The sequence below is a fragment of the Chaetodon trifascialis genome, chromosome 19, assembly GCF_039877785.1.
Source record: "Chaetodon trifascialis isolate fChaTrf1 chromosome 19, fChaTrf1.hap1, whole genome shotgun sequence".
Lineage (NCBI taxonomy): Eukaryota > Metazoa > Chordata > Actinopteri > Chaetodontiformes > Chaetodontidae > Chaetodon > Chaetodon trifascialis.
Window position 1 is genome coordinate 11,800,737 of NC_092074.1, and position 17,677 is coordinate 11,818,413.

Consider the following 17,677-nt stretch of genomic DNA (forward strand, 5'->3'; position numbering starts at 1 on the left):
AACTTTTATTGCAAACCAAACATGGTCACATAAATCTTAAATCTTAAATTTTACAATTTACAGTACATTTAACATGAATTGTTACATATACATATTTAAGCATACCTTTAGTCATTTTTTGTTCAATATACATTAAAACTAGTACACATGACTCCAAATATACAAACAAACTTAAATACCGTCAAACTGCATTACAGCAATATTAAAATGGAATGTTCAGTTTCGATGTTTTCAGCCCGGCTGAGCGCTGCAGTTTCGTTACTGTGAGGCGAATGGAAGACGACATGAGGGGGACACAGTTGGCAAGCAGAACTACACAAACACTTTTCAACACATCACTCTCTTTCTCACCTAGCAGCAGTGCTCCCTCTTTCTCTCTCTCTCTATCAGCATTACCATTATTGTTTTATGTGCAAATGAAAATATAAAACATCGTTTGAGTTCCTACGTGTTAAAGACAGAACAGGTGTATTAGCATGGAGCTACATCGTTCCTCTCTGGCGACTTCAAAAAAAGGCTCCTCCCGCCTGCAGGCGGGCGTGGAGCTGTGACGTTAAGGTCGACACGGACAAACCCAAAAGATGTGAGTTCTGATGGAGAGAAAAAAAATAAAGGCACACTTGAGAGAAAAAAATAAACCATCCCCCTGTGTAACATTCAGCTTCAAATGACTCCCTTTTCAAACACACAGAACGCAAATGAGAAGATACTAAAGCACCGAAATGAATGTCACCTCCAAGCTACTCGTTCAGACTCAACAGGTCGGTCCCCATGGGTGGATAGACAGAATCTCAAAAGAGGGAAGATGTTTTGCTACATGGATGAAGATGGAAATCCTTTTCAGGGCTGGTACAGTGCGGTCCAGCCTTCCTCTTTTGAGAAAAGGTGGAAGTTGGTGTGTGTGCTTCTCGGTTGTGGCTTCAGGGTCTTCAGAGAAGTGGGCTTTTAAGCTGCCTGAGCTGTGTGCAAAGGACCTCCACTACTGGGTAAGAGATGGGCAACTGAATGCTGCAGAGCGTTTGAGTCTGTTGTGGAAGGTTGAAGAATTTGTGCGTTGGTACATCAGAGTAAGATGTTGGATTTCAACCCCAATGAGTCATTGAATTATGGCAGACATCCACTTGTTTCAAGTCTTCTTAAACGCATTCAAGAATTGGAGAGATTATGGCAAGTGCAAGTGTACAAATTTGCAGATGCAGAGTTGTTGCAGGGGTTGGTTCAGAAATATCCATCATCCTTATGGGAAATGTAAGGTGGGATCAAGATGCAAGTCCATGGACACGCCACAGTTCATGTCCTGTAAGTCTGAACTGGTGTCTGTATTGAGTGCCTGTGTTCAAATCCTATAGGTAGGAGTCCATAGATGGGGCGTACGAGAAGCCCACAAAGGCCTCTGCAGCCTCTTTGATGCTGGCCGTGACGAGCGTGCTGTCTGGTGAACAGCCAATGGAGCTGGGCACCGGCTCATCTGTGAACTCTGGATCAAAGTGCCGGAGGTCATTGGGTCCCGTCTGAGAGGTGGAGGAAGGGGGAAAGGAGAGGAGGAGAGAAGAAGGGATTAGGCGGGCTGTAATAGTCAAAATAACTTGCCATAATTGGACATGTTTTAATTCACAGCAAAGATGTTCCATGCTCTTCATCTAGTTATGTAAATGTAAGTACTGAGTCATTGGACTTTGGTCCTATACTGCAGAAAATCATAAATCTGCCAGCATCAGCAAATGTTGGAGTATTAAAAAGGAACGTACCACATTGGGGTTGAATGGAGGGGTGATCTTCTTAGCATTGAGGTCATCCCAGTTGATGGGAGAGAAGAATATGTGGTTCTTAATTTCAATCTGTGGAGAAGCACAAATGAAGAATAATTCAATGATGTCCTTTAACACAAACAATATGCACACAGATACACACATACAAGCACATAACCAAGCACTTACAAAGTCCTCTGTGCAGCCCAGCCGCTTGGTTCGGTCCTTCTGCAGGAGGCCCTCCAGCAGGTGTCTGGCTGCGTTGGAAATGTTGGGTTTCAGCTGCAGCGGCTTGTTCAGGATGTTGTCGTACATCTCCGCTGTGTTACGGCTGTAGAACGGGGGCTGGGCAGGGACAAAAAGAACCGATTAGCATCTTGGCAACAACACGGAAGCACATGACTGGTCGTATGACGCTGATCGAATCACTTTAAATCATGCATAGACGCAGGCACAAACATGTGGGACTCAAACGAGATAAGACTTGTGTGTTTGTTACTCACAGCGCACAGGGTAACTCTATATTACAGAAACATTTAGGTATATATTGAGGGTGTAAGTGAATGTTACTCACCAGGCCATACAGCATCTCATAGAGAACTGCTCCTAAGCACCACCAGTCTACTGTCCTGTCATAGGGCTGCTTGTGTAGAACCTCAGGAGCTAAATACTGTAGCGAGAGAAAGGAAGGCGACGTGGTAAGTTACTGAATATTCCAGAGCGCTGTCAAAGGGAGTTCTGAATCACTGGATCTTTCGTCCTTACCTCTGGCGTACCGCAGAAGGTCGACGTGGTCCCGTTGGGCTCAATGTTCTCCTTGCACAGGCCAAAATCTGTTAGAATGATGTGTCCCTGTGAGTCCAGCAGGATGTTCTCCGGCTTCAGGTCTCTGTAGACGATGTTGAGGGAGTGGAGGTAGCCCAGTGCGCTGGCGATCTCTGCTGCGTAGAACCTGGCTCTGGGCTCGAGGAAGCAGCGCTCTCTCTGTAGGTGGTAGAACAACTGGAAGACAGGGAAAACAAGTAGCAAAGGTTATTGCAAGAACACAACCTAAAATATCTTGCTTATAGACTATCTAGTAAGTCCCATGAGCAGAGACAGAGACAGAGAGGGAACCAGACTGGGAGGAAATACAGAGAAAGGCGAGAGCTTAAAAAGTTTGACAAGGCAGGACGGATGAAACGAGAGCCAGAGGTGGAGCGAGAGAGCAGCAGGGAAAAAGAGGGGAAGAAAAGAGAAAGGGGAGAAGGAGAGTAAATGCATCCTGTTTCCTGACGAGGCCCATATTTAATCAGCACTGTCTTTACTCGTCCAACAATCACAGGAAATTAGCTCGATTAGACACACACTGAGTCTGAATGGCACTGCTAATTTTGGCCGCGAGTCTCTCCCGCTGTCCCAGCCCACCCCGTGATTTCCTGAGAGGTGTTTCCTTTCCAGAACGAGAGGCAGAAAAAAGACGGCTTCTATTCTGTCTCTCAAGACAGGATATCCCCTCTGTCTGTCTGTGCTTCTGCCTCTCTGATTCTGCCGCTATATTAACTCCTCTAAAAACGTCTGTCCTTTCCCTTCTTCCTCCAGCTCTATCCATCTTTTTAATTCCCTCCCGCCCTGTTCATTCATCTTTAGCTCCTTCTCTAAATAGCCCAGTTCCTCCCTTCTCCTCTATCATCTGCGCTTCGAATCCTTATTTTTTCTTGCCAGCAGCTCAGCCAGTAACTCACCTCTCCTCCGTTGATGTAGTCCAAGATGAAGTAGAGTTTGTCCGCGGTTTGGAAAGAGTAGTGCAGGCCAACCAAGAACGGGTGCTTGACGTTCTTTAGCAGCACATTCCTCTCTGACATGATGTGTTTCTCCTGAGGCGCACAAAGAGCAGGAGGTTAGAGAGGTTGACGAGGAGACATCTTGTGCTGTGCGTGTTTTTGTTTCCAGCTGGAGGCATGTCTGCCTGTGCACTTACCTCCTTCTTCTTGAGGATGGCCTTTTTCTGTAAGACTTTGACTGCGTAAAACTGGTCGTCTGCGCGATGGCGTGCCAGCAGGACCTTGCCGAAGCTGCCCTTGCCGATCACCTTGAGGAAGTGGAAGTCACTGGGTTTGGCCGAGGGGTTGGAGGATGGACCGAGGTTGATCTGTTGGGATGGACTGGGCTGTGAGAGGGAGAGCAAGGGAGAAAAGGGTGAGGACGCTGGAGGCATTGTATGATCCACAAAACGCATGGTAAACAGAGGATGTGCGAGCGGATCTCTGCATATGGTACAATGTAAACAAAGGAAGCTGAATGCAAATGTACTCACAGGAGGAGAGGGGTTGGTGTTCATCAGCTCAGCATCCTGAGGAGGACTCAAGTTCAGAATAGACTGAACTTCAGGACTGAAAAAAAAAAAGAGTTCAAATTTAGTTCATCTATTAATAAAGCACAAAAATGTCCTCAATTCCTTTTTTTATGCGAATCAGAAGGGAGTCGCATTAAGTCACAAAGTTTCCTCAGAGGACAGACAGCTGACATTTCAGTGAACGCAGAACAATAACATGAGTCAGATGGTACTCACTGCTTGCAGGCGTAGGAGTTTGTGGCAAGCCTCTGAATGAAGTCGTTCAGCCCCATCCTCCTCTGTTTCATAAAAGCTGCAACACAACAGAGAGAAAAAAGTTTAGATTTTTAAATAAAAAGCAATAAAACCATGTCCATCCATGTCACGAAGAATCAGAATAAAATATCCAGCTGTGACTCCATACCGGTGACTAAGGCCACAAGCCCTCTAGATTTCGAGTAAGTCATGGCAGGCTTTTCTGTTTCTGTTTTGATCGTCATGATGAGAGATGATGAGTTGAAGGGAAGCTCCGCGCTCATCAACAGCCCAGAGGCGAACTTTAACTACCTTGCGTTTGACTCTAGTTTTATAACAGGCCGAGGAGGAGGAGGGAGGACCTGCCCCACACACACACCCACAACCCCTGGTGGGCGTGATCCTCTGCAAACATCTCTTTCAGCTAAATGGACCGTGAGAAGATGATCGATCCCGCTCTCGTCCAATCAGAGGTCGTTGCGCTTCCTGCGCGTCATTGCCGCACCTCAAGATGCGCTTGCGTCAAAAACAGAAAAAAAGGAAAAAAAAGTTCTTAACCATGACTCCCTGAGAGGCCGCCGGTTTGCACTATTTCCACATATGTTTGTGCAGCACCATAGCAACTTTGCCTAACGTCCCATGCGTCACACTGTCTGTAACTGTCACCAAGACTGCAACGTTTCAGTCTTCGCAACACAAATCCTACAGGCTAATGGCATCCAGATGTGTCCAGTGAGTAACATACGGTAGACCTTAATGTTTAAGGAGTACAAAATAAACTGATTCGTCAAATAAGAAAGCATGAAAAGAAACTGAGAGAGCTCCACAGACATGGGATTATTCTCCAGGCTCCTGATTATTTCTGTAACCCCGTACCCATGCCCCCCCCCCCCCCATCCTGACCTTGCAACTCGGTCCTGTACAAATAATCTGATAGCCTCTTAACTAGGCCTATCAGCTTCACTGTTTGGCTGCTCCTCAATTAAAACGGCCGAGAGTGACGCAGGTTCCCTCGGTGTACAAAAGAGGGAGAGCCTGAACGAAGGGAGGCCCGCTGCCAAGAAAAAGCCGCTGCTAGTGGAAAAGTACAGACTGAGAAACTCCTGAAAGCATCCAGCTCAAACGAAAAAAAAGAAGAGTGAGTGAGTTCAAGACCACAGTTTTAGCCTCCCGGTAAGCCTCCCAGAAGCAGCCAAAGCACTTCAGTGTGATGATCAGGATGAAATTACGCGGAAAAATGCGCTGGGTTTTGCGCGGTGACATATGAGCAGAGCAGAAGGGCTCAGTTAGGGCACGGTTATGTAAGACACCTGGTTCAACTTTTATCTACACCCCTGAGCGGAATGAAAGTTTGCTCAGATCACCTACCAAGGCCAAACCCGTCTAAAAGGATCATCGATCACCGTGCGTAAAAATGAAAGAGACGTAGCAATAATAGAGTTTTCTAACACAATTTCTAAAACAGCTTATGGAACCGAGCACAGCCACAAAGCTGTAACTTTGCGGCACAAGGCAGACAATTACAAGCAGTTCGCGAAGTCTTGCGTAAAACCACTAAAAGCTATTCATGTCTCGGTGCCTGATCTCCATCCAGAGACACACAGCAGACCCAGTTCCCACAGAAAACACACACACCTTTCAGATCTGAAGGAGTTCTCATTTGGCCGCCTGTGCACAGTCCAACAAGTTGCAAAAGAGAGCGGCCAACGTTTCTCTGGCACTTTTAACAGACCCCCTATCAGCGAGGCATTTCCATAGATAACAGCATCATAAATCCAGGTCAGTGGATTATGGGGCGAACGGAGGGCCCCCCCAACCCCCACCCCCCGAAGTATGTCTGCCAGCGCTTTCTTCCCAACCACACACATACACGCTGCAGACCCAGAAAACGGCCTGTGAGCTTTAGGTTTACCCTGACAGAAGAAAGACTGCACGCGCATTATTATCGATCTGCGGGAGGAATATTCTGAAAAGTTGTTTCGAATGGAGACCCCCATCCCCGGATGAACATGCAGCCTACTTACAAGTGAGAGCGGTCGTTTTGTCTTTCATCAGGATGCTTTAGTTTCCCAATCACAACAAGAACAGAGGCTTCGGGCTCCTCGACATCAAACTACATAGCACTCCTCTTCTTGGAGACTTTCATCCACAGGATTTTTTTTCTTTCCCTTTCAGGGCGGAGACGTCCCGCCTCTGTTTCCTTCCACTCAGTTTTAGGTTTCATGCGTGGTTGCATGAGTTTTCCGCAGGGCGGGGGGGGGTATGCTGCCTTCAAATGCTTCTCATAAGCTCCCACTTTAAACAGTTCAGGGAAAATATAGACATAATTTTTATGTCTATGTCAGCAGCATTTAATTTCTGACTGAACAAAAGTGACATATTTATTTATTTATTTCTGCAACTGAAATGGATAGAAAGGCACATGAAACACAGGATTTTTTTTAGCCAAAAATTCATTTAACGTCTCTTTAACCTGTTAGGAAGCATTGAAAAATAGAATCAATCTACAATGTTTAACACATGCTGGCATATATGTGATATTTCAACATCACATAAAGAAAAAAAACAAAAACAAAAAAAAATGCTAAATGCGAGTATTTGTTGTGCTGAAATCCCCCCTGAGTCTCATCTTCAACAGGCTTGTTTTCCACTATAGCCGGCTAGCTGAGGTCATTCACCCACTGTATCAGAAAGTAACCCAGATTTGGAAATTCACAGAGTTCACATTGATTCAACGCTGGGAGCTGCCAAGAAGTTGAGGCCCTGTTAATTAATCATGTCTCTTGATTTCTCTCCCAACTATTTCATGCCTGCGCGCACACCCGGGTGTTTTCTAAGGATAATGTTTTGCTGATTTTTGCTTTTTGGGAGTGTGTGAGGGAGAAGAGAACTGAGAGTTTAAATGAAAGGGAAGGTGGTGAGAAAGCACTCAGCCGGACGGGTGAAATGTAGGTTACACCAGTGAGCAGTGAGGAATAAAATGTGGAAATGTGAATCAGATAAAGAATAAAAAGAAATGAGGTGATGATGACGTGAAGATTTTTATACCTTTTTAGCAGCACTAGAGATCTGGTCAGGAAAGTTTCACTAAGAGCGATCACATTCACACGATTACACGCGGAATTGAACGTTCCACTCGCAAATTTAATGGAGATTAAGGGAGAGTGTGAAAAATGGGTTATGTCTTTGTGCTGCAGCTATACTGAGCATTATTGTTACTATACTGTGAAAACGCAGAGCCAAAGACAAGCAGCAATTACGGCGTGTGTGTGTGTGTGAGGGAGGGAGAGAGAGAAAGTGTGTCTTCTTTTGCTCTTGACCCACGGGCCTGTCTCAGAGAAAGTCATTGTGTTGTGTTTGTGTATGTGTGACACTGCAGTTTTTAAATATAGCCTCAACTTTTTTTTTTCTGTCTCTGTCTCTCCCTTAACTCAGGTCAAATCTATTATTAATCTGTCCCCCATAGCCACCTGCACACACACACGCACACACACACACACACACACACACACACACACATGCAGAGCTGGAGGGCAAAACAAACCTGCAGGGAGTCTGACAGCACACACGCACATGCATGCGTGCCGCACGCGCACACACACACACACACACACACACACACACACACACACACACACACAAGCCGGAGGGAAAACCAACCTGCAGAGAGAGTGACAGAACACACACACACACACACACACACACACACACACACACACACACACACACACACACACACACACACAGACTTTATAAAACAGAGATGGAGAGAGAGAGAAAGGGCATGTCAGGTACTTCCTAAATTCCCTCGAGGTGTCCAACACTCCTCTCCCTCACTGCACCACCGAGAACAATTTGTTAGAAAAAGAGATTTCTCCTTGAGACAGCGCAGGTTGCAGCGCCGCCATCCTTCAAGAGGCATTTAATCCACAATATGTCACCACTGACACTACAGCAGCCGTCCACGTGGGACACAAACCGACATCTCTTATCAGCACTTGAAAGCATCACGCACCAAACAAATGAAACCTCACTGTACTGCTTTCTCAAATGAGGAGAACACAAGGAGAGCATGTGCTCGCGCAGAAAAAAGGCGTTGACCTTGAAAACTTTCCAGTCTTTTGCACACATTTTAATGTCTGCACGAGGAGCAGCTAGTTTGCATTTGCATCCGAGGAACAAGAGCTAAAACAGGAGAGGATTGAAAGGGACTGTGTAGAAGATGTTACCTCCGCTGGGTTGTAAGCACGGCTCTCCCGTCTGCATCAGTGGTCATAGCCCAGAGTTGAATGAAATGAGAGGGAGTTGTTGGGAGAAGATCAGGGGAGAGGAGGAAAAAGAGAGAGGGAGCAATACTAACAACCACCCAGTGATTTTCCTCTCTGGCCCTCTTTCCATGCTGGATTAACAGGCTGCCTGTGTTTGGGCCCTGAACAAGAGGAGGCTCCACAACAGTCAAGCTGTGTGTTTATTGCCTTTCTGTGTGTGTGAGACACTAGTATGTTATGTAACCCACTAGTGGCACTGTCATCGATGCCCAAGCCAGCATTGACTCATACAGGCATGCACGCACACACACACTTAGAGGGCCATTTCGTGAAAGGACAGGAAGGGGTTCACTGCGGTGCCTGAGGTGCAGGATATTAGAGTTGTAGTACAAACACGTACAAACACACAGTCCCTCCACCCGCCCGCCTACAGCGCGCCCACACATACACAAAGACCAGCATATGCCCATATTCACGGTGTCTCCGGCAGATGACATCCATCCATTAAATCCGTTCATGTCTTTCATCCTCCCGTGCCTCCATCTGGTAATGTCCGTGCTGTGTGCCGGGGATGATGAGGGTGTTGGTGGCTACAGTTGATCTGGTGATGAATGTGAATGAGGCCCGGTGGTGAGGAACCAAATGACACTGTTACATAAAGGCCTCGGCTATTCAGAGAGGACAGCCAGGCTTTTATGTTGCCACGGTGGACTGTCAGTGTGTGTGTGTGTGTGTGTGTGTTTAAAGTGTTTGGCTAGCTCAGCCATCAAAAAATATTTTATAGGCTGTGGAAATTATCAAGAAATTATGAACCCATGAAACAAAGCTCTGCCTTTTATGCCCTGACTGATGGTGACAGTAGAGAGATGACAGGAATTGGGGGAATTACATGCTACAGAAGTCCTCATCAGGACATGAAACGGGAATGTTGCAGTCTTAACCTTTTTTAGTGGGTCAGATGAGGGCTCAGATTTAGAGTTTGTATTAAGAAATAGGTTAAGGTAGGTTTGGAGGGCAGTCCTGGCCCTGAATGCAGCACACACACCCAAATCAGGCTAAATTATAGCACTTACTGTAAATCCTCATGATATAATGGCAACAAACATGTTCAGACACCCTTCTTAAATCTATCAAAATCTCTGGTTTGGGAGTGTCTTTACGGATTAGACAGTATATGCATGTGCTTGTGCTGTATTTGTGATTATGTGCGTGCCTCGATGTTTGCCTTTAAAGGGCGGGTTGACACAGGTGAGCAATTCATTATGAATGTTGGGAGAAAAGAGTAAGTGTTAGCTTCAGAAAGGGAGCTGCAATGATATTTTGCATCACTGAGAACAAAAGAGTTAAGTTTGAGAACACACACACACACACACACACACACACACACACACACACACACACACACATACACTTGGGCTTTGTAATCACATGTTATGTAAACCTGTTGGCATCTCAGGAAGAGGAGTCCGTGTGTAAATGCTGATTAACTGCACCGCAGCAAGTTGATGAACATGCAAATGTGTTTTAATAAGGGGATTCTCAGCCAGTGCTCTTTGTTACATAAGACCACTTTTTCTAAGAGGAGTGAAATAACACAGACACGGTTTGCTGGCTGTTCCTCTGTAAAAATAGACAGTCAGAACACCCTATAATTATTATTACTGGATCCATTCCTTGCTCTGCATCGTTGCTCTCTGCTCTGTCACACAATGAGTAAATGACTCATATGTGACAAACATCAGCTTTCAAACGGCTCCTGAAGCCACTAATTGCTGAACTTGGAACAACAGGGTGTAGCGGCATCACGGCCGAAGCCACAGGAACAGCTTGTCACCAGCTCGGCTAATAGCTCAGATTTCTGTCCATATATGCTGAAAACTCCCATAATTAACAGGCAAATTACTCCCAGTGAAAATATTTCCATCACAATATGCTCCTTGTCACTTTTCGATCTTGGAGATGTTTCAGCAGGCAGCCGGTGCCTGCAGGTGTTGTTAATGCAGAAGCACAGTGTGACAAGTGATGGTGGAAAGTAACTTGTGTACTTGAGTAGAAATGTGAGGCACTTGAACTTTGACTATTTCTGTTTCATCTCTAGTGGTTGTAATTTACAGACTTTACATGCAAACCGCATGATGAGCTTATAAAACATGATGATATATTACAGATTAAACTACCCAACAGCATGTATGAAACAGTTAAAATTAGCCACACTTTGACAAACAACAATAAACTGCCACTTGCACATGAATGCATCAATAATAATAATCCAATAACATGTAATAGTATAACACAAGTACTTTTACTTTTGATACTTTAAGTGTGTTTTGCTAATAATGCTTATGTACTTAAATTTATGTGACATTTTCAATGCAGGACGTTCCCTTTCACAGGAGTATTTTTATATTACAGTATTGCAACTTTTACCTAAGTAAAGGATGTGCATACTCTTCTAGAGTGGTAATTAATGGTTCCTATGTGGAAAATAATAATAATAATAATAATAATAATAATAATAATAATAATAATAATAATAATAATAATAATAATAATAATAATGATGTTATAGCAGTTACTGTGATGCATATAAAATTAGAACGTGTTATTTATTTATATTGTTTATGGGTTTTAAATGCATTCATTTATTCATTCATTTTCTATACCGCCTATCCCTTTCGGGGTTGCGGGGGGGCTGGAGCTGTCAACGGGCGAGAGGCGGGGTACACCCTGAGCTGGTCACCAGTCGATTGCAGGGCAACATATACAGACAGACAACCATTCACACGGATGCCCGGAGAGAACCCACGCATGCACAGGAAGAACAAGCAAACTTCACACAGAAAGGCCCTGCCCGACCTGGGGATCGAACTGGCGACCTTCTTGCTGTGAGGCACGCGCACTACCTGCTGTGCCACTGTGCCTTTGTACCTAAAAATTATGTAATTTTGAGGTCAAACGCACATGAACACACTCAGGAGGGGTCACGTCTTAGAATGTGCAAGATTTGCTAAAAGCAGTAATGAAAAAGGGAACAGATAGGCGTCATGCCAAAACAAGACACGCACACACACTGTGTACTTTGGATTGGACTATGACCTGCAGCACAAATGAGAAGCATGACGGAAAATTAAAGTACAGTCACTTATCGGCTATAAACCCAGGCTGGACTCTCACCCAGTGGCACACATGTACAGGGAGCAGCAGGCACACAAACACACACTCACACTTCTGCTGCAGCGAGTGGCTAAAGCTGCGAGCCGAAGTGGTCGAAAAGGTCACTGTGTCATGTGTATGATGATGAGTCCTCAGTAGTGTTGGTAACTACTGTTTTTCTTTCCGAGCCCGTTTCCACAAAACAACAAACAGTAATCTTGGTTTATGAGCAACTGTTATTATCCAGGGAGCTTAGAGGCCGGATTAGAGAGGCAAGTGGGAAGGTAAGGTTAAATTACAAAGTGTGTGTGTGTGCGCAGGATGAATCGTTATGCTCCCACAGCCATCAGATTTGGATGGAAAGGAAACAACAGACAAGAAGAAAAATAGACCGAGAATGGATGGCAGGAGATAACTGATTGGTTGTGAAAAAAAAAAAAAAAGTGCAGATAATAAAGAGAAATGACCCAGGACTGATGGCGAGAGATGATGGAGAAAGATAGCAGAGGAGTGAGAGTCTGTGCTCTGTGAAAGACGGATGGGAAAGAAGGAGAGACGGGAGGAAGTGAAGGAATACAAAACAACTGGCTTAGTCGCTGGTGACTTACTGTTGTCGCCAGGGCAACAGTAGCTGTCTGGGTCTGACTCATTGTGGTAGTACAGGTCCATGGCCTGGGGGAGAAATATGGCATCGCTTAGTAGAAACAGTGTTAAAACCTAAATGCCAAAGACATGCAAATGAAAAGCAGAGTAGAAAAATGTAACAGTGTCTAGATGTCACTCAATGCAGGGTTTAAAGTCCATGTTACAGTTCACATATACAGTAAAAATGACTTGAAGAAAACTGCATTCAAGCTTGGTGATACACTCACTGCCATTAGAGTCGGACTGTGGATTCAGCCTTCTGAAAGTCTACGAATTATATATTCATATCATATAAAATCCTGCTACATAGATTGAGAGCCGGACCTGCACTGTAGGCGACATGCTGGCATTGTTGCGTACAAGCCTGCAAATCCAGTTTTGATTCTTGCTCTTTGAATTCAGGTGAATGAATGAATAATAGGTGTTTGACATCTTAAGAAAGCTGTACAGGCCTTAGGCTTTTAATGCTCTCTCAGGTCAGGTTACATAAATTCAAAGATACAGCCTGGACAAGCTACAATTAAGGTCAGTGGGTCTCATTCTGGGGGTCAGGACACCCACGAGGGGTCACAAGACAAATCTTAAGGATAGGGGAAAAAAAGAATTTTTGCAAAGAAATTATGTAGAATTTTCCTTTAGATGTTCTTTTTCATTGCTTTTTTCTGTGAAACACAAGAAAAAATACCTGGTCCTATCTGATACACAAACGTAACCATGAAGGGCCACAAGCAAACATGTCTTTGTTTTAAGGGGTTACAAGCCCAGTAGTTTGGAAACTGCTGACCTTTCTTAGCTCTTCTTACAGTGTCTGTGAAAGGCGTGACGTCTTTGAGCAGCAGCACTCTAAATCAGCATTTCTAAAGCCACCAGTTCTGACCCAGACTTGCTCAATGCCCCAGTTTCTGCTGGTTCCCCACATGATGTGTTTTAATGAGACTGGGTTTCCAGGGTGAGACTGCACTGAATCACTTGAGGCCTGCGCTGAAAGTGGCGAGAAACCTCCGGTCTAACAACAACAGCAACATGACGACAGAGTATTACTGCGCTTAGCGAGTCTGAGCACCAGGATGAAACAGATCTTACTCAGCTTGGGTCACAAGTTAAACAGGACATCTGCTCTCTTGACATTACATGTGCTTATCCACTCTTTTTGTCTATTAAGGCACTGCTTTTTGATCATTTTGAGGACTTTTCTTTTAATTTGAGCCTAAAATGACTATCTAAATGAAACCATCTGAGAGGTGTAGAGTGGAAATGTCTCTGTGGTGGAACTGCCGGCAACTCAAAGACAAAGGGCCCCGACAAGACGAGGTTGTTTTGCAAAATACCGCAAGCCATTATGGTTGACAACCAGTGGTTTAATCTTTAACAAGGCATTTAATTTCATGACCTTTTCCTTTTCATGTGTTGTTTATGTAAACTCTTAATCTGAAAGTGACACGCACAGGGGTAGAAAGCATGTTTTCCTCTGACCTATAGTCCAGCAGCAGTATAAAGTTACTCCTGTAAAACGCAATAAAAGTAAAACACCTGAGTAGACGTACTTCCTTTCCATGACTGCACGTGGAGTTTATGTGAGTTTTGACCTCCGATGTGCCACATTTTGTAATAAAAATCAGTGCACTGCTTTATACATGGCAGGGTGAGCGGTGCAGTCATGTGCAAGTAAACACAGGGCACAAACGTCTCAATTGTTTTTCCCTCACCGTACAGTAACAGCATAACCGGCAGCTGTCAGCAGCATTTGCATCTCAAGACATTTCCCATGAAACCGCACCATCGTGTCAGACATGAGTTTTTTCGTGATTGCTGCTGTCAGTCAGAGACTTTTCAAAGTGTCTCTGTTAGATACAGTCTTAGTCTACTTTGCTATTCCGCGCTGCAGCTCTGAAAACTTATCGCAGCGCTCAGTATCCTCCCTTGGGTGTTTTCCGAGAAAGACAAGCTGGGGCATGTGTATGTGTGTGTGTTTGTGTGTGTGTGTGAGTTGTTTCAATCTCATCAGTTTGTTTATTCATTCAGGGGCGATGCTTTCAACAATCTGCCTATCACGCAGGTCATTCCATCTCCATATAAGTCTTAATAAAGCTGACAGCAGCCTCGACTATTCATCTTTTCTGCGCGCATACACACACTTACAGTATTGCTTGCTGTTCATATCCTCTTATACTGTCAACATCTCTCTCTCTGCAGTCAAAAATCACTTTACCATTCATGTGCCTTTGTCCTCTCTCCCTATGCTCTTTCTTTCTTCGGGCTGTTTATTGATTCAGTATAGAGATCTGATGGAGTTGTATCCATAGTGATGGTGAATCTGGGCTTTCTGTTCATAAATATTTCATCGCATATTTATGTTTCCAAAAGAAGACAGAAAGTTTGGGTTGTTCAAGCAGAGGCAAAGAGAAAGAGAGAGAGAGAGAGAGAGAGAGAGAGAGAGAGAGAGAGAGAGAGAGAGAGAGGGAGGATTAGCTTGAGTCTGTGTAAGGGTCAAGGAGAGGTAGAGGCTTGCATGACCTGACTGTGAGTCATAAGATAAAGCACATTTGACAGAAGGGCTCAAAGTAGTTCATGTTTTGCCATCAAAGAAATGAATAAGTTTGCTGTGGGTGGGTTTTCCTTTGTTTCTTTTCACCAAAACAGACAGGAAATAAATAAGATACAAATGAAAAGAGAGACTGAGCCCCATATTTTATTCAGTGTAATGTAAAAATTGCCTAATTATTTTGATGTTATGTTGATGTGATATTGTGCATTACTGTGAAAATCCATTCGTCGTAAGCCACCGACCTGTCAGTGATTTCTTATGTGATGATACAAGATCTTATTTTCTCAGTTTTTGGCAGTTTTGTTTGGTGGGAGAGCAGACAAGGTGCAAAGTAACAAGACAAAGGCATATTAAATATTACACTGTGCTACTGCTCAATAGTACTCAAACATGTAGATGCTGCAATAATGCTGAACGAAAAGGGTCCTAAACTCTGAAGTAACCGCATGACAATTACAAGCATGGCTACAAAGGTGGGTCATGCTATGTTGAATACCAATTAACGGCATTGGTCAGCAATAAAAGTGATGTGGCAGTCAGCACTTTGCATTGCAGCGAACTGAGCCAGATTATCTATGGCCTAGCTGTGTGTAGAGGAGCATCCCCTGAAAGCATGCCCACAAACCTCAGCACTGATGAAGATCATAAGCTGAAATGAACAGTCAGGAACAGACAGGTGCATTCCTTTTACATCCCACCTTCATGGGAGTGTTTCCAATAATAACTAAGTTATTACAAACTCAAAGAGTTGGTGTTAGCATATAATTAATCATCTGGGAAAACAGTGTGAAAACTATCTTTTATAGTATGTTGCTAATATCTATTGTTTAGTGTAACGAAGATGTTCACAATCCCTCAGTTTTCTGTGGATTTCCTGAAATCCCCCATCAAGGACACCTGGAAGTCCCCTGCTTTGGGATCCACTGAATAACATAAGAAATTAGTGTTTGCTACCTGTAATTTAATCAGCTGTAGGCGGAATGAACTTGCCTGTGTGCGTTGACGAGGCTGCCAGGTATCCTCCAGGGCGTAGCTGATGTAGGGCCCACTGCAGATGGAGCACTCCAGCATGACAGGGCTGGCCAGCAGGGGCGAAGCGTGGAACCCCCAGGACTGACAACAGCCCAGGTGGACGTCTGATTCTGCATCCTTCTGCTTGCCTGTACCGTCGCCATGATGGCGAGCCAGCATCTTCCACTTCCTGACCTGTGAGTGAGGATAACTGATGTTTTTCAGCTGGCCAGTAAAGTTTAAGAGCAAATGGCATGGAATAAGCGCCTCAGCCGCTTCGAGAAAGGGTCACTTGCCTACCTGCAGCATTTAAACATGGAGTCATTCTGCTAAAGCCCATAACCACAACCCACACCGAGCCTTACTTCCAACCCAAACCACATGAGCCTGATATAGTGTAGATGAAATGCTGTTTAGGGGGTTTAATGCCTTAAAGCACCAAGAAAATCTTACTCATCAACATTAACAGCTTACCTCAATCCACACAGCATCACTGTCCTGTAAAAAACATGTATCTCCAGATTTGGTGGATTTCAATTCCTCAGATAAACTTTCCCCCGCTTCTTGTCACAAAATTGATAACAGGTCTGTTTCTATCCTATCTCATGAAAAGCTGATGTTTGGGAGCTGTGATAAAGATCTAACCTATAAGAGGTCAGACTAAAATGTGTTTTTCATTGTGTTTGGTGCCAGCATTTGAAGTCGTGCTTAGAACAATGAAGCTGTTTTTAAAGAGCGACACCGATGATTTTAATCATAATCACTGATAAACCGAGCTACAGTAAACACTCCTGCAAATTCTAGGGCATACTGACATAAAGGTCATTGTAATCTTTCACTGAATCAAATGTGGCATGAAAGCAGCAGTGGAGATTAATACATAAAGTGCCACAGCTAGAGTCAACATCATCACTTTATGAGTAAAATAATTCAGGGTCACATTTGCATTGCACAGGAGACGGTGAGTGAGTGAGTCTCAGCTTTCGCAGTAATCTCCTCTCATGTGACAGCTGCGCGGTGACACAGTTTCCTGAGGACATTTAGCCACAAACACCTCATCTCGATCATCATTTAGCAAGTTACCGGCAACGCTGACTGAATACATATTATGGCCACAAGACACAAATACCCCTCCAGCATGCACACAGACGCACAGGAGAGGGAAGGTGAGGGAGAGAAACACAAGATACAAGGGACAAACGCTAAGGTCAAGGTGCACATAGTTCTTGAGGAAGCAAAACTGCATGAATGCATTTGTCAGTGACCCAGAATGGCTGTTATGTAATTTAAATGATGACCTTGGCACACAGAGCGGACAAGTTCAGTGACTGCAGCCATTTCAAATGAGTCTTATCAAGGCCTCCATCAGGGGCTGCCGCTCGGCTGGCCTCTACATCGCCAAAGCTTGGCAGGAGGAAATGTTTGTCTGTGTGTGTGCATGTGTGCGTGCATGTGTGTCAGAGCCTAAACTTACAACTCAGCAAAAATACTTTCCCTGTGTGTGAATGGTTGCTCCCTTGACTATGATTATAGCTCAGTGCTGGAAGGACAGAACGGATCCAAATAATTACTGAGGGTGTCAAACACAATATGATGCCATTCTGTCATAACAGTGTGTGTGACTACCTCTACCTGTGTCTGCTGTGGAAATTAAATTGTCTCCTGTTGCTACAATATCATTTAGGCAAAGTTGAGGAACTTGTGTTGAATCATTGCACAGTTTGGAAAATATGTTTAT

General features: G+C 44.3%; 1 protein-coding gene across 4 annotated transcripts in view; it reads right to left on the reverse strand.

Annotated features, from left to right (window-relative positions):
- Window positions 1–378: 378 nt before the first annotated feature.
- The window catches only part of sgk1 (serum/glucocorticoid regulated kinase 1), a 36,558-nt gene continuing 19,259 nt past the window's right edge, over window positions 379–17,677 (reverse strand). The window contains exons 4-14 of one of the 4 annotated variants that reach the window (XM_070987244.1): window positions 15,919–16,134; window positions 12,347–12,410; window positions 4,300–4,375; window positions 4,045–4,120; window positions 3,709–3,897; window positions 3,473–3,604; window positions 2,514–2,750; window positions 2,323–2,418; window positions 1,938–2,093; window positions 1,749–1,838; window positions 379–1,511 (exon numbers count right to left, since the gene is read on the reverse strand). In XM_070987244.1, coding sequence (XP_070843345.1) covers window positions 1,344–1,511; window positions 1,749–1,838; window positions 1,938–2,093; window positions 2,323–2,418; window positions 2,514–2,750; window positions 3,473–3,604; window positions 3,709–3,897; window positions 4,045–4,120; window positions 4,300–4,375; window positions 12,347–12,410; window positions 15,919–16,134 — 1,500 coding nt within the window. In that variant the 3' untranslated portion in view covers window positions 379–1,343. Of the gene's footprint in view, window positions 1,512–1,748; window positions 1,839–1,937; window positions 2,094–2,322; window positions 2,419–2,513; window positions 2,751–3,472; window positions 3,605–3,708; window positions 3,898–4,044; window positions 4,121–4,299; window positions 4,376–4,486; window positions 5,098–6,341; window positions 6,636–8,546; window positions 10,409–12,346; window positions 12,411–15,918; window positions 16,135–17,677 lie in introns of those variants that run through there. The other 3 variants (XM_070987246.1, XM_070987247.1, XM_070987245.1) reach the window with 3 other exon arrangements.